The following is a 15,806-nucleotide window of genomic DNA, read 5'->3' on the forward strand; positions in this document are numbered from 1 at the left end:
GGCACAACACCAGAGGAAAGAGGAGGCAGGGGAAGACGTGGAACAGAGTGAAGGTGGGCATCATGGCAGTGCCCACCCAGAGGTAGGCACACAGACTCTCAGGCTTTCCAACCTGGGATGTTCTTACTGTGATCTGACTTCCCCCTCTCCTTGCCCAACCACCTCACATAGTACTTTCCGCATACCCAGCCCTCCAGTCTCTCCTCCCACTGCCCCAAGCTCGGGCTAAGAAAGAACCCACTGTAACCCAGTGAAGGCTCTAGTCCATGCTGCTGCTATTTACAGTCAAGTGATCGCAGTCTCTGACTAGAAGTCCTAAGGCGAGGAAGTGCAGGAATTGTCCTAATGAATGCTACCTGGGCCTCGACACCGAGCCTGATATCCTTGCAGCCCTCAAAAGCTCTCTGAAAGACAAGGCCGCCATGTCCTCTGTCCAGGCCAGCCCAAGGTCACACACACATGCATGCAGCAGCCTGAGACATGCAGGACAGCTGGGGAGGGGGCTCATGGCCCTCACCCACCCAGGCACAAATAGTAAACACACCACCTTCTTAGGCTTCAGTCCCCGCTGCATGAGGAGTAGGAAAGGGAAGAGTTAGAGAACAGACGTCACACTGGGCTAACCGGCCAGACATCCAGAGTGTAGGTATTACTATCAATGCAGGCATGCACAGGGAAAGAGGGAGTTAGGTCACTGTCAAGCTCTGGGTACGTGAGATGAGGGGTCCCTCAATAACCAGCTTTGCCAGAGAGCCGAGGAGTCTGAACCCCCGACACCCCGTGCGGAGCAGCCAAAGGGAGCCAGGATGGGCCTCTGCAGACCGCCCAAAACAGGTGGCAGAGGGCCCAGCTCCTTGCCATTCACTTGTGAACAGGAGAGCCCTCCTTCCTCTAGCTGCTCCCTTCTCTCTTCCCTCAGACCTTTCAGATCTTGGCAGCCTTGGGTACCAAAAGGTGGGAAGTTGACAACAGCATACTAGGGTCAGACCTGTCCTTCCTATCACCCCTAGCCCAGGTCCCATTTGACCCTGAACTTCTGGGCCCTAATAGTTGTTCCTTGCTGCCACCTTTACTCACTCCTAAAACAGCAACTCAGACCCAGAAAGCTTCCTTTCCAGGGAGGATGGAGACTGGAAGGCTAACTCAGTTTACTCACCTATGGCTTCTACCTGCCTGGCATTGGGTCTCCCTCCTCTCTCTTTTTCCTCCCCCTCCTCTCTATTACTTCTCACTTCCACCCCAACCACTCACCAGTTTGCTGGTCTTTGCAGCTGAGTCAGTTCCCTCTGTAGAAAGCAAGAGAACATTATGGCAGATAGGAAAGTTAAAACAAGAAAAGATGGTGATGATGGAAAAATCTCAGGATCCACTGTGGCCACTATGGACTCCTGGATGTGGAATGGCAACTTAAGTGAGTGGTTGTTACCTCTTTTGAGGGCCTTTGAGGCAGAAGAATCAGGTGTCTCTGGGGAAGTTGTATCTGCTCCATCTTCAAATACCTGGATCTGAGGCCACAGAATAGATTCAATAAAGCCGTATTAAGAATGTTACGCTGTCATATGGGGGCCTCCCCAGACCCCAAGCAAGCCTGGGATACAGAGCAGAAGATAAGGGTATATCTTCAATCTTACCTCCCCCACTACCTCCCACTCTCTCAGAGACTTATGTTCATGCCCAGGAATAGGGAGCATCAACACATTAGCTGCACATGCAACAGAGCATGTGAGCATGTGTGTTCACACACAGAAGAAGGGTGTGAGTACCTGGGATTGGCGCACAAATATGCCATGCCCTTCATCACAAGTGAAGTACTTCCTGCCTTGGACAGTTCCATCATTCTTGCCCTTTGCTTCATCCAGGATCACGCCTACCCATTTGCCAGTGGCAAAGAGTGTGGCTCCAACATAGGCCACCGTGCCTCGGTGCCCTTTTCCAATCACCTCCACACGGGAGCCCACTCGCAGAGGCCGGGCACTGGCCTCTGCACTCATTCTGTTGCCGCTGGATGTCTGAAAGACACATGCAAACATACACAGTTAAAGCCCTCAAAGGTGTTTTCCTAATGCATAAGAAGGGCCCCAGTCAGGACCCTGAACTGAAAAAGGACCAGGAGTCACTTCCCTGTACCCCACTTACAGGGTGAAGTGGACCCCCAAATTCCCTTCTGAAAATAGTCTGCTAAGACTTCTCTAAACTCTTCTGAAATCTGCCAGAATTTTTAAGAGTTTATATTTAAATTTTATAACAAATCAGAATTTATTGACAGATCTGTGAATGTCACCACATGGCTGCCTTCTCAGGAGCACTGCCCCCCACACTTAAGAAGGGAACGAAGCTCAAGCAAATAACTCCATTTAGAACAGGCTCCCCACAACCCAAAGCTCTGACTCGGGAGCCTGAGCTGGAAAGATGGGTGATTCAGTAGGCAACCCCACCGACACCAACCCCACCCCCACTGTCGCCTGTCTTCCCTCTGTTTAAACAGCTCTCCTAGGCCTCTCTCTTCCCGTCCTCGTCATCACCGTCCTTCCTGACCCCCATCCACACACCTACCGTGACACTCCTGGCTGCCTCACTGCAGCCCATTGAGCCATTTAACTCCCTTCTTCCTGACCTGAGCACTGTTCCGCCAACTCTCTCCCCCCACGTTATATTGCTACAAAAAGTAAAACAAAGGCCAGGGAAATCAAGTTCCTCAGATCTGTCCTGCACCCTGCCCCCCAGACTGGCCAGCAGTCCAAATGGATGGTTAGCACCCCGAGGATAGACAAGGCACAGGAATAGACTAAACACTGTCCTTGGGAAGCTCTCGTCTCCTGACACACCAGTGATGACAGGACACAACTGAAAGTGGGTTCCAAATAGGCCCATGGCTGAGAAGAAAATCACACCTGAGCCATTTTCAGCAATAGCAGCTCCATGAACCAGGGCCTCGCAGCACACAAATGAAGGAGGTGTGAAGAAGTGATACCATGGCCCTAAAGACTCCACAGGGCTGCCTCCCGATGCCTTCACTTGGCCTCAGAGGGGACCCTGCAAGAGCATGGCACTCCCTAACTCCCTTTCCCAAAGAGCCTAAGGAAGGTGCGGAAGGGGAGGAGCTCGCAGGGGCTCCAAGACCCCACATCATACCTGGGATGTGTAGGGTGCCTCTCACGGACCTATCAATAAAAGGAGCTGACACTGACACCAAGGCTGGCCCCAAACTTAGAGACGCTCCCCAACCTCCCAACCCTAATAAGCCTCTCAGATCCAGGTGGACACAACAGTGGGTACTGATTCAATCACAGCCAGAAGAGAGAGAAAGGAAGTGACAAACAACAAAGCGGCTCTAAAGAAAGGCTTTAGTATAAAGCCATTCCAGTCCACCGACCCCATTCAGAGTCACAAAGATTGTCTATCCCCCCATCAGCAACCTCTGCCCTGAGGTCCAAATAAAGTCAAAGGTTGGGCCTCGCCTGTCCCCAACTCTGGGAGGGGAAGCCGGTCCAGCCTCACCATCAGGGCTGCCAGTGGCCCCGTCCCAGCTCCAGCCTGTCTCCCCAGCCCCCACAGCCATGTCCACAGGCACCAGGCCTTTCCCAGCAGCCTTCCCAGGGCCATCGCAGATCAGGGCCACTTACCCGGCTGTACACGTGCCTCTTGCTCTGGGCCATGTTGCTCCCCTGGGCTGGCCTCTACCCCCTCCCCGGCTGGCCAAAGACAGAGAGAAAAGGCAGAAACCCAGGCGAAGGGTCAGGGCCCCAGGCCCTCGTGGACAGACACAGAAGCCATCAGACGTGGCCCACCCCAGTCCATGGACCTGCTGGGATACGGGTGGGGACAGAGGTGGGGACTGAGGAGCAAGTCCCCTCTGCTGCCCGAAGATCCCTGAGCCCAGAGACAGGAATCCTGCTTGCCAGCTGATGAGTCTCACTCTGCGCTAGTGCTGCTTTAGACTTGTCAGGGATCGTGCTAGCATCTGGGTCCTAGTGCCCCCATGCTTCACCTGGGCCAGACAAGAAGGGCAGAGACTATGGGACAAGGCCCAGCCACAGACCCTCAGCACTCATCTCCAGAGTGCAGCCCTGGCATTCCTCCTACACCCCACAGCACACTTGCCCCCCAGGATGTGAGGCCTCAGCAGGCCTGAAAGCATCAACTGCCAGGGCCTCCACACAGCCAAAATCAGGGTTATTCACCCCCTTCCTGGTGCTCTTCTCCCTGCCCTCTCTAAACTCTGAACTCAGGGTCCAGACTCATGATATTAGGGTCTGGGTTTCAATCTCACACTGGGCAGAGGAGCCAGGCCCTGCCCAATACCCAGCGAAGGAAGGGTAGTAGCAGAGGCAACTTCACGCACACAGCAAAGCAAGTCAATACCCCAGTCCCGCCTCGCTGGCAAAGACTGCCAGTCACTCTTCTCCCTTCCGGTTGTTATAAGGGTCAGGCTCTGAACCTCAAGATTATCAGGTTCAACTGGATTCATAGGGTAGTGGTCAAAAGCACAAGGCCCAGTTTACCTCGACCACCTGTCCCTTGTACTTGGCCTTGCCTCCTAGGCATCTCCTTAACAAAAATAATCAGATGATTCATTTACTATACTTCAGTAGTTCACAAAATGTTTTTAGCCATGCATTATAATGAAAAAATGCTTAATAAGATGGTGAATTCTAGTAAACCGTCTCAAGGACTATGTAACGATACTGCTTCATTCATTTTACCCATCTAACATGGGTAAGAACCAACAGACCAGGGTCGCTGCCACTAAGTAGCCAACAAGGTTGGCCTGGGGTCTGACCTATGGCTCCACTGGGTGTGGTGTGGATCCACTGGGCCTAGAGATACCTGCCTTGTCTGAACTGGGTTTCCCTGGGTCTTCCTCCTCTCCACCCTCTAAGGCAGGCCAGAGAGATTAATAGTAGAATGATAGCCAACAGCCAGACCTAAAGCCCCAAAACACCTCTCCACACCTTTAGTCCTGGACAGATGCCCTAGAAAACCACTTTTCTCCTCTCTTGCAAAATCTCCACGTTGCCTCCTTTCTTTTTTCTTTTTTTTTTAAATATATTTTATTGATTTTTTACAGAGAGGAAGGGAGAGAGATAGAGAGTTAGAAACATCAATGAGAGAGAAACATCGATCAGCTGCCTCCTGCACAGCCCCCACTGGGGATGTGCCCGCAACCAAGGTACATGCCCTTGACCGGAATCGAACCTGGGACCTTTTAGTCCGCAGGCCGGCGCTCCATCCACTGAGCCAAACCGGTTTCGGCTCCTTTCTTCCCTAAACACCATTACACAGGCGGACGGGGCCATGCAGGTCCTTGCAGCATGGACTTCACATGTTCAGAACACTTTACAGTCTATGGAGCATTCTGGTTTCAGACTCAGGCTGCTTACGTTTAATTCCTGGCTTCACCACCTGGTAGCTACATAAATTTGGTCCAGCCACTTAACAGCTCTGTGCCTCAATTCTCTCATCTGTCCACTGGGGAAAATCAAAGAACATATCTCAAAGAGCTGTTGTGAGGACTAGCCGAGATAATCCATGTAAAATAGTTAAGACACTGCCTGGCCCTAACTGGTTTGGCTCAGTGTTTGGAGCGTCTGCCCACGCACGAACTGAAGGGTCCCAGGTTCAATTCTAGCCAAGGGCACATACCTCAGTTGCAGGCTCAATCCCCAGGCGGGAGCAGGAGGCAACCAATCGATGTGTCTCTCTCTTTTACATTGATGTTTCTCTCTCTCTGTCTCTCCCCCTCCCTTCCACTCTCTCTCTAAAAATCAATGGAGAAAATATCCTTGGGTGAGGACTAACACACAAAAAAAGACATTGCCTGGTATTTAGTAAGTATTCAACAAAAGTCAGCTAGTAACAGTAACAAATATGATGATAACAACATTATCATATTTGGACATCACAGTAACACCATGGAAAGGCAGGCCAGGGAGAATGCTGACAAGGAAACTGAGGCTCACTTTCTGTGTAACGCTTTCCTGACGTTACACAGAAAGTGAGGAATGGAGCCAAAACTGCAGCTAAAGCCTAAACTGAAACCCTCCGCACATCCTGTTATCACCTATCTCTAGGCTTCCAAGGCCATGCTCTTCCTCCAGACACACGGCCCTCAGAAATTCAAAAGAGCTGAGATCTAAGAGCAACCTCACAACTCACTAGCCACACAGGTGTATATGGCCACCTAACTTATTGGAGGCTGTTTCTGCTTCTATGATACGGGAATAATTATCTACATTAATGATATGAGGCTCGAATAAGACAAAACACATAAAAGTGCTTTGTAAAAAGTGCAGAAGCCATAGAAGTACAAAAAAATCACCTGACATGGCAACAGATGGTATCAAAGTCTTAAAATAAAATACCTACACAGTCAATATTATAAGGATTACAGACAGGAAAAAGATGAGCCAGAAAGAAAAGGGGTGCCTGACTATGCCTCAGATTCTAGGTTGTTTTTGGATATGTTGAAAGGAAAGATCTACAAACACTTTAAGTTGTGAACAAAATATGAGTAGAGACAGAAACAATTTTGTTTCACTAGGGAATATCAAAGAAGACTAGCTGAACTGAAGTAAAGAATTCAAGATGAGTTCGTCTATTAAACTACAAGCCTTTTAAAATGGAGCCCACAACTTTCTCTCTTTATGATCCCATCATCCTTAGAACATGGAGTCAAATATTTATTGGCTAAATGAATAGATTAATATTGAGATATACTAGAAGGTAAGTATGGATAGTCAGGGAGTTTAACATCATGTAGAGATAGATGGACTTGATCCAGTAACAACAGGAAGCCAGTCTCTTCCTGAACAGGGGACGAGCATAATGAAAACTACTTTAGGAAGATCAAACTGGTGGCTTAGTGGGATGGAGTGGCGACAGGAGTGACTTGGTAAAGATGGGGACAACAGCAAGGGGGCTCCTGCAATAATGAGCAAAGGGTGAGGAGGGTCTGAACCAGGTTCGTGAGAGAGAGTCAGAGACTAGAGGAAAGGGGCCCATTTGGAAACAGGAGCAAAAAGCCCGGGGAAGACTAAAAGATTACATGTGGGATAAGAGGCAGCAGGCCCGCCTGGGCTCTGGAGACAGAGAGACCTGGCTACAGCTTTGCTTTTACTTCCTCACCTGTGTGACTCCGGTCAGATATTTAACTCAGAGCCCCAGTTACCTCACCTGTAAAAAGGGGGAAGTAATGCCTACCTCACAGAGATGTTGTGAGGATTCACTAAGATTGAAATAAAGCGTTTAGCACAGTACCCGGCACAGAATATGTGCTCAAGGAATTGTTGACATCGTCTTCATCATGATTGAGAGGGTACATCAATGATGACATGCACACAACACAGTAGGGATAAATAAATGCTGCATAAATAAATGAATGCACAAATAAGTGAATGAATGAATGAATAAACTTGGGAGTTTTCAAGCATGAGTAATGGAAGAATGATGATTGAAAACATTAACAGAATTGGGTGGGGGGATGGGAAGGAAGACTGAAAGCATTAGGAGAAAGTAAGTCTTGTTCTTAGGGCCTCCTTTGGGGCAAATTTATTTGTGTACACTAACACATGTATTCCACTATCTCCTTCCAAAATGCACCTGTCATGCAGGCAAAACAGAGTCCATTATCTCCCATCTACAGGTGATGGACTGAGTCTCAGAAGTCAAAGAGTCACTGAGTCTCATGGCCAGAAAATGGCAGGGGGCACATTTGACAGGTACATAGTCCTTCCACAGCACACTGGGCCCCACCCCATGTCACATAGGACAGTTCCAAGTTACATGTTCTCTCAGCCAAGGAGAAGACAGATATTCGCTAGATGTCTAATCTATTTTCCTCCCCAATAATATTAACTACTACTAAAATGTCTAGGAAAATAGGAAGAGAGGAAGGGAAAATCTGTGTCTGATAAATTGGTGACTAATGATCCTGGAGAACATTTCAGAATATGGCAGGGTAACAGGTAGATTGCTGGGAATTAAGGAGGAAAAGCCTCTTTGGCACCCAGCCTGCACCCCTTCTATCTTGCTTTTACTGACACCCCAGCATCCTTTAAGCCAGTGGTCGGCAAACTGCGGCTCGCGAGCTACATGCGGCTCTTTGGCCCCTTGAGTGTGGCCCTTCCACAAAATACCACGGCGTGGGCGAGTCTATTTTGAAGAAGTGGCGTTAGAAGAAGTTTAAGTTTTAAAAATTTGGCTCTCAAAAGAAATTTCAATCGTTGTACTGTTGATATTTGGCTCTGTTGACTAATGAGTTTGCCGACCACTGCTTTAAGCCCTTGACCTCCTCTTGTCTTGCCTCACCTAACCTTGATCCTGGCCTAACCCAACTGTTTGATTTCCCTGATCCCACTCATAAAGGAAATCCAGGCAGTCGGACAGTGGGGTCCACACACTTGAACTGAACTGCATTAGGCACTGGGCACAAACTAGTTTGGTTACCAAGAGATAAAATGAAACACAACGGTAATTAGCAAGATCCAGATTTTAAGACTAGGGTTAAATTGGGCATCTCTGAAAGGATGGCAGAGAAGGGGTAAGTGTGGATGGAAGTCCCCCAGGAAAGAAAAGGTTATGCTCACTGAGGGGGGACTGGAAGCTGGGGGGGCTGGAAGCTTGGAAGGCTGCATTCCAGATACACACAGGAACCCAGAAAGAAAACGCATACTGAGCCCTTTGTTCCTAGGTCCTACTCCTCTATCTGCTTCACAGCTCTCACACGGAGAGGGCTAGACCCTAAATGGACTTTCTTTACCTCTCCAGCTCTTCATTATCCCCAGAATTGTCTGCAGCCCATACCCAATCTGCAGCTCTATCCCCCTCCCAAAGCATCCCCCTACTCCAGGAATACCCAGTGACTGCCAGGCCAACCTCCAAAGGGCCCAGACCTCCAAGAGCCAGCAAGGAAAGCTACACAATATGTCTCACTTATGCTCAATAAAGGACCTTTTGCAGGAAGGCAACAGGCACTAGAGCGAAGGTCTGAACTCAGGAACTGCAACCTTCCAGTGTTAGCAGGAGTCCTACTTAGCAACCTGTTTGAAGTTCTGCTGGTTCCTCCCCACGAATCAACCAGCAAGTCCCTGGCACTAGGACCCTGCAGACAGGGAACCCTGAGCCTGCGCTCTAAAAAGAGAGATGCACCATTTCACAACTTCAGCAAAAGCCAAAGCAGCCAACAAAGCCACAGCCACCTGGGCCGTGCTGGGCTCTGCCTTTCGGGCAGCTCCCTGGCCACTCCCCAGAAACAGAGCATTCTGTCCTTTCTCTTTTAAATCCACGTCATCACCTGATCATAATGGAAATCAATCTCAAGTCACCGCGCAAAGGCGTATCCATGGCAACCTCAAGAGGAAGGACTGAGAAATGATGCTCCAGTGGCTGCAGCAGAAAAGGTAAGTCCATTTCTCTTCTATCCATACCACCCACCATCTTCCCCTTTCATTCAAGTCAGGCATGCACCTTACCTGCAAATTCCCACTGTCACACCAATGGGGAAAACACAAAAGGTGGGTGTTAATAATCCCTGGTATTATGTAAGGTTATAGGTCTTTCTAGTCCCATAATGGCAGAAAAAATTCTTTTTCGGGCTGGCAAAGGCAAGATCTCTTTTCTTATTCAGTCTCAGGTGACACAGTCTCAGTCTACCTTATACTGTTAGTCTCGTGTCTGTCTGGTCAGGCTGCTGAGATAACACTCAAGGATTTCAGAGTTCCCTACATATTTGTAAAAAGCCAGCAACGACACTGACCTCGCCATCCTGCCCACCCGTCATGATCATGCTCACAGACTGGCATGGTAAGCCTCCCTCCTTAGCAGCCCTAAACTCCAGCCCCTTGAGTACTACTGAGCCTAAGTAATCCTCCATGCCTCAATTTCCTCTTCTGTAAAATGGAGATAATAACAATACTTTTCTAAAAGAGCTGTTGTAAAAATCACATTAAGAATGCCTGAACAGCCCTACCCGGTTCGGCTCAGTGGATAGAGCATTGGCCCAGGGACTGAAGGGTCCGGGTTCGATTCCAGTCAAGGGCACATGCCTGGGTTGTGGGCTCGATCCCCAGTAAGAGGTGTGCAGGAGGCAGCCGATCAATGATTCTCTCCCATCACTGATGTTTCTAACTCTCCCTCTCCCTTCCTCTCGGAAATCAATCATATATATGTTAATGCCTGAACAGCACTTAGAAGAGTGCCTGGTATAAAGTGCTCAATAAATGCCAGCCATTATGATTATGAGGAAGAGGACAGAGAGACTACAGTATAGTTCGGGGGGTACTCAACACTCTTGGAGGGTATTTCAAGTCTGCTGTCTCTCTCTTTCCTCTGGACATCCGTTTCAAGTTTCCCTTACTACTTTCAAGTCCCCATTCCTGTCTGAGCCCACACCAGCACCCTCACCCCTCAGCACATAACCTCGCTGAGAAATAAACGGAGCCTACTATATAATAATTCCTTTGCAAATTTAGATATATCTTCAATAGTCATTGTCTCTTTCTTCCCACATTCTTCCCTTTCTTCAGTCATTCCTCAAAGGAAATGATAACCCCTTCTTTTCGGGGCCGACCCCTACACCCTTCTCTGGGGACCTGATTTTACAATCACTTCTCTTGTGCCTTCAATTGCACCCTCTCTCCTGGCTCTTTTTCTTCTTTAATATATATTTTTATTGATTTCAAAGAGGAAGGGAGAAGGAGAGAGAGAAACATCAATAATGAAAAGAGAATCATTTATTGGCTGCCTCCTGCATGCCTGCTACTGGGGATCGAGCCAGCAACCGGGTCATGCCCGTGACCGGAATCGAACACAAGACCCTTCAGTCTGCAGCCCGATGCTCTATCCACTGAGCCAAACCGGCCAGGGCTCTACTGGTTCTTATATATCATCAAATAACCTGTGCTCAAGACTTTTCTATTCTAGAAAAACTGTTTCTAGTCTCTGTTAACTCCTCTGCAAGCTGCCACCATCTCTTTCCCTCCTTTCCTGCAAACCTATTCAGTGAGTGCACCCTCCCTGCCCTCACTTCCCATCCACTCCTCCATTCACCTGACCCCCTCCCCACCCGCCACTGAGCTGCTTACACTGAAAAAGAAAGAGCCCGGGTGACAGCCTGCTAACTGCCCAAGCTCAGCGTGCTTTTTCCCAACCCATCCTACTCATCTCCCTGGAGCAACTGAGGCTGCTGATCCTGTTCCTGGAACGTTTCCCTCCCCTGGCTTCCTGGACATTCTCTCACTTTGTGTACCAATCTCTCTCACCTCCTCTGTCCTCTTCAGCGTGGCTGAGCTCACTTACTCCCACAGCATTGACTACCACGTTCACCTACCTACGCACGGACTCTCTGAACCTCAGACCCACATTTCCACCTGTCTGCTAAGTGCCATAGACCCAAGTTCAACATGACCCAAAACACACCGTCTTCCCCCTTCCTCATCTGTATTCCCTCCTTACTTCTGGCACCACGAACCATCTAAAACAGAAAACAGAGTCATCCTCAGCAACTCCCTCCCTCTTGTTCTCAACAACCAATTAGTCATTATATCAGATTAATTCTGTCTCTACAGTCTCTCAGACCCTCCCCTCCTTTCCCCCATTGAGCTATCCTTATTCAGCCTTGGACCATGCCCAGGTAATTACAGCCCTGATCCAGATTCTCCCCTTTCAGTCTCCTTCCGGTTAGCCCCAAACACAATCTCATCACCTCCCTGCCTAAAACCCTCCAGTGGTTTCCCTGCCCACAAAACTGAATCATCTTGGTACAGCACTACAAGCCATTAAAAACTTGGCTTCGTTAAGAGTATAGACAGACTCATCCATCACCTCTCCTTTGATCCAAGTTCTCTTAAACTCCAGCCACTTGGATTTACTCACCTTCCCCCTTCTGCCTCCGCAAATGTCACAGGGCCATTCTCCCTCGTCATCAAGGCCCCGCTCAATGATCGCCTCTTTCCTGAGGATTCCCCTCACACCTCCATGCAGAGCTAGTTATTCCCTCCTCTGCCTTCATACAGCATTGTGGACATCTCTCTTATGATATCACATTTTATTTAAAATATTGTTTCCCTTATCCCATGATGAATTCCTCCAGGGCAGAGTTTTTATTCACCTCAGTACCCCAAGCACGGAACACGAAAGACACTCGATGTTAAATAGAAGCTCTGGGGAGAGAAGCTGGCTCCGAGCTTCCACACGGAGCAGCTCCGCCACTGAGCACTGCACCATGGCGGGAGTCATGCACACACTCCACAGAGACAGGAGCCCAAGAAACTAAAATGCAGAGACAGCCCCCAGGCCCTATGGAATTCGGCAGTGACACTAAGTTTCAATCTCTAGGCTTCCAGGGTGAGAGGACCATAGCCAGACCACTAGGCTCTTGAGAACATGCAGATCTTCTGGGAAAACAGCTTTAGTGGGTGTGACAGGGGTCCAGTCTCTGCTTCGGTGAACACCCCGCCACACAGACCCCCGAGGGATATGTAGGAACTTGGGAAGGTCAGACCAGACACTAAATTTGCCCATCAGCCAAGTGCAACTGGTACTAGCCTGAACTTCAAAGGAAAAATGATTATAAAGCCAAATTCAGAGTCTCCAGGGTGGCAAGCCCTAAACACATTTGAATCAGTGGATTGCTCGGCACTTACTTTCTCAGGGCACGCTGAGGACCCAGCTCTCACTTCCCTTGGTATGGGACAGAGAGTCCACATCCCCTGGAATCCTCTACTACAACCCCTCCCAAACCGTAACCCCAGGAAGCCACTCGCAATGAGGGCAGAGTAAAACCTCCAGTGGCAGCTGCCAGTGGTACTATGATTCTCCCAACTATTGTGAGTCCTCCCTAACAACTTCTCCTTTGTAGCCTCATGTCGGTCAGGCCCAATTTATCCATTTTTCCTTCGAACTGCCTCCAGCATCCTTTCTCTATCCCCCATTACCACTGTCATCACTTTGGTCTGCCATTTAATAGCTTCGAAAATTAAGGCAAATTGTTTTCCCTCTTTGGTGTCTCAGCTATAACACAGGGTGACAGCTACCTCACAGGATTAGTAAGTCAAATGGGATCATGCCTGTGAAAGGTTCTGTAACCTGTAAAATGTTATACATAAATACTAGAGGCTTGGTGCACAAAAATTGTGCACTTGGGGGGGGCCTCTCAGCCCAGTCTGTGCCCTCTCGCAGTACAGGAGCCCTCGGGGGGATATCCGACTAATGGCTTAGGCCCTCTCCCCACGGGGAACAGGCCTAAGCCGGCAGTCAGACATCCTTAGCGCTGCCGTGAAGGCGGGTGAGGCCCCCGCCTCTGCCACTGCACTCGCCAGCCGTGAACCCGGCTTCTGGCTGAGCGGCACGCCCCCTGTGGGAGCACACTGACCACCATGGGGCAGCTCCTGCATTGAGGTTTGCCCCCTGGTGACCTGTGAGCATCATAGCAACCGGTTGTTCTGCCGTTCAGTCGATTTGCATATTAGCCTTATATTATATAGGATAAGGCATTACTATTATCAGCAATCTCGTCCTCTATTACTGATATGTGAAGCATATCTGGCTCCCTGCCTCTCTGCTTTCCCATTTCCAACCACATCACACACCACAGGAAAACTATACATTCTAAAATGCTGCTTTCACTAACACACCATTTCTTACTTGAGCCAACGATCCTGGATCTGACTTATGCACTGTCATCTCCGCATTACTGTCAGCTGCTGAGGATGCCTTCCCCTAGTCTTGCAAGCCCCACCCATCCTTCAAAGTACAGCTAAAGCCCCACTACACTCCATGAAGGACTACATTTAAAAGAAAGGAACTGAGCCTAGCTGGTTTGGCCCATTGGATAGAGCATTGACCTGTGGACTGAAGGGTCCTGGGTTCGATTCTGGTCAAGGGCACATGCCCAGTAGGGGGCATGCAGGAGGCAGCTGAGTAATTCTCTCTCATTGATGTTTCTATCTTTCCCTCTCCCTTCCTCTCTGAAATCAATAAAAAATATATTTAAAAAATAAATAAATGGAACTGAAACAGTGTCATGGAGCATTAAGGGCAATTTCATTTGGATAAATCTTGGTAGGAACATCTATCACCTAATACTTAAGAGTCACCTTTTTAAGAGAGATTACACTTTTTTTCCTATTTGATTCTAAGAGACAACTTAGGAACACAGTTATGAAGATGTATTTCAGCAACAAAGCTTCCTTATTGAACTATCCCAAGATAAAAGGGGATGCTGTTAATTTTCCATTATTAATGTTCAAGCCCAAATTGGCCATTGGGCAAGGCTATTTTAGATGGAAGTCACAAGAGTAACTGACCCAGGATCATAGCATTTTAGATCTGAAAGAAACCTTAGCGATCTAGTCCCGTCTCCTATTTAATAGGCTTGGACAGGTGAAGTGACTCATTCAAGGCAACAGTTTGTTCTGGAAAGCAGGAAGAACGTCTTCTCTGACTTTCAATCCATTGATCTATACCCTTGCTACTCAAAGTGTGGTCCATGCACCAGCAGCACCAGCATCGCTTGGGAATTTGTTAAAAATAAACATACAACCACCAGAATCTGTATTTTAGCAAGACCCCACCATTAAAATTTGAAAACACTGACCTACACTGCCCCTACCAAACCTTGAGTTTCTGATGCTGAAACTGCATTTCCCAAACTGTTTCAGATGTTAAACAGGGAAGCACCCAAGAAAAACAGTATTTCCCGCTCAAATCTGGGAAATTCTCCATATTATACTTCCAGTGGGAGAGTCCTGGTAACACCATTAGCATATTAATGGCTCTGAAATATTCTGTAGTGGGGAAAACTTTTAACCATGAAGTTTCTGAACATATTTGAGTACAAAGTGCCTTTTAAAATGTACGAACATCCCCATGGCTCAGGCTCTGGCAGAACACCAGATAAAGAATGTCAATTCTATCTCAGAGCTCCGTGATGCCCAGCACTTTAAGCACACTAGATTAGAAGGTGGTCAATATGGGCCTGCTGCTCCCTTCACTGCAATAAATGGGAGTAAGCTTTTAAATCACTTTCTCTTGAAATACAGCGGAGTTCCTCATCTGTGTGATTTAGCTGTGGTTCTGCCCAAAGACAAGAGGGAGGCGCGAGATGACTTCTCAGGGGTCATCCCGCCAGCGAAGGCGCACCCCAGCAGTGGGGAGCAGACACACCGAACCCATACCCGGGCCCCATGCTCGAGTCCTCTATGTTTTCTGTTATGTTTTGTTTGACACAAACTTCTCAACCCTGTGCCCACAGGGAACCTGTGGCTCGGAACGGGCTCAGGGGTGCCTCGGACGCGCCCAAGTAAGGAGCGGGGACCCTTACAATTCCGGAGGAATTCGGGGGCACAATCACTCGGACCCCCAAAGAACACCGCCAGACGGAGCGCTCGGCGGGGTGGGACCAGCCCCGACCCAGGCGGACGACCACCCCCGCCGCGGCCCACCCATGCGGCCCCCGCCCCGCACCCCGGGCTCCATGCTGCTCCCAGGCCAGCGCCGACCCCCCGGCCCACCGCCCGCAACCTCGCGAACACGCGGGGGGCGGCGGCGGAGACGGTTGGCAGGGTCGCCGCCTGCGTACCTGTCCGGTCAGGGGCTCCGCGCCCGGCTCCGGCCCCACCGGCGAGCGACGCCCAAGACCGAGCCGGTCCCGCCCCGCCCCGCCCCGCCCGTGTGGGCTGCCCGACGCGCCGTCCGACCCCTCTAGGTCCACCCCAGACCCTCTCCCCCTGAGGCCCAGCGGCGCTCTGGGTCCGGGGGACACACTGCTTTTCCCCAAAAACAGGTCCAGGCTAAAAGCCGGGCGCCGA

General features: G+C 49.4%; 1 protein-coding gene across 2 annotated transcripts in view; it reads right to left on the reverse strand.

The window, feature by feature from the left end:
* DCTN1 (dynactin subunit 1) overlaps positions 1-15,656 on the reverse strand; it is a 29,922-nt gene extending 14,266 nt beyond the window's left edge. For both annotated transcript variants that reach the window (XM_079791790.1, XM_079791789.1), the window contains exons 1-4: positions 15,578-15,656; positions 1,764-2,009; positions 1,427-1,505; positions 1,252-1,286 (exon numbers count right to left, since the gene is read on the reverse strand). In XM_079791790.1, coding sequence (XP_079647916.1) covers positions 1,252-1,286; positions 1,427-1,505; positions 1,764-1,991 — 342 coding nt within the window. In that variant the 5' untranslated portion in view covers positions 1,992-2,009; positions 15,578-15,656. The remainder of the gene's footprint in view (positions 1-1,251; positions 1,287-1,426; positions 1,506-1,763; positions 2,010-15,577) is intronic.
* Positions 15,657-15,806: the final 150 nt, after the last annotated feature.

This window comes from Cnephaeus nilssonii (genome assembly GCF_951640355.1).
Source record: "Cnephaeus nilssonii genome assembly, chromosome: 15".
Lineage (NCBI taxonomy): Eukaryota > Metazoa > Chordata > Mammalia > Chiroptera > Vespertilionidae > Cnephaeus > Cnephaeus nilssonii.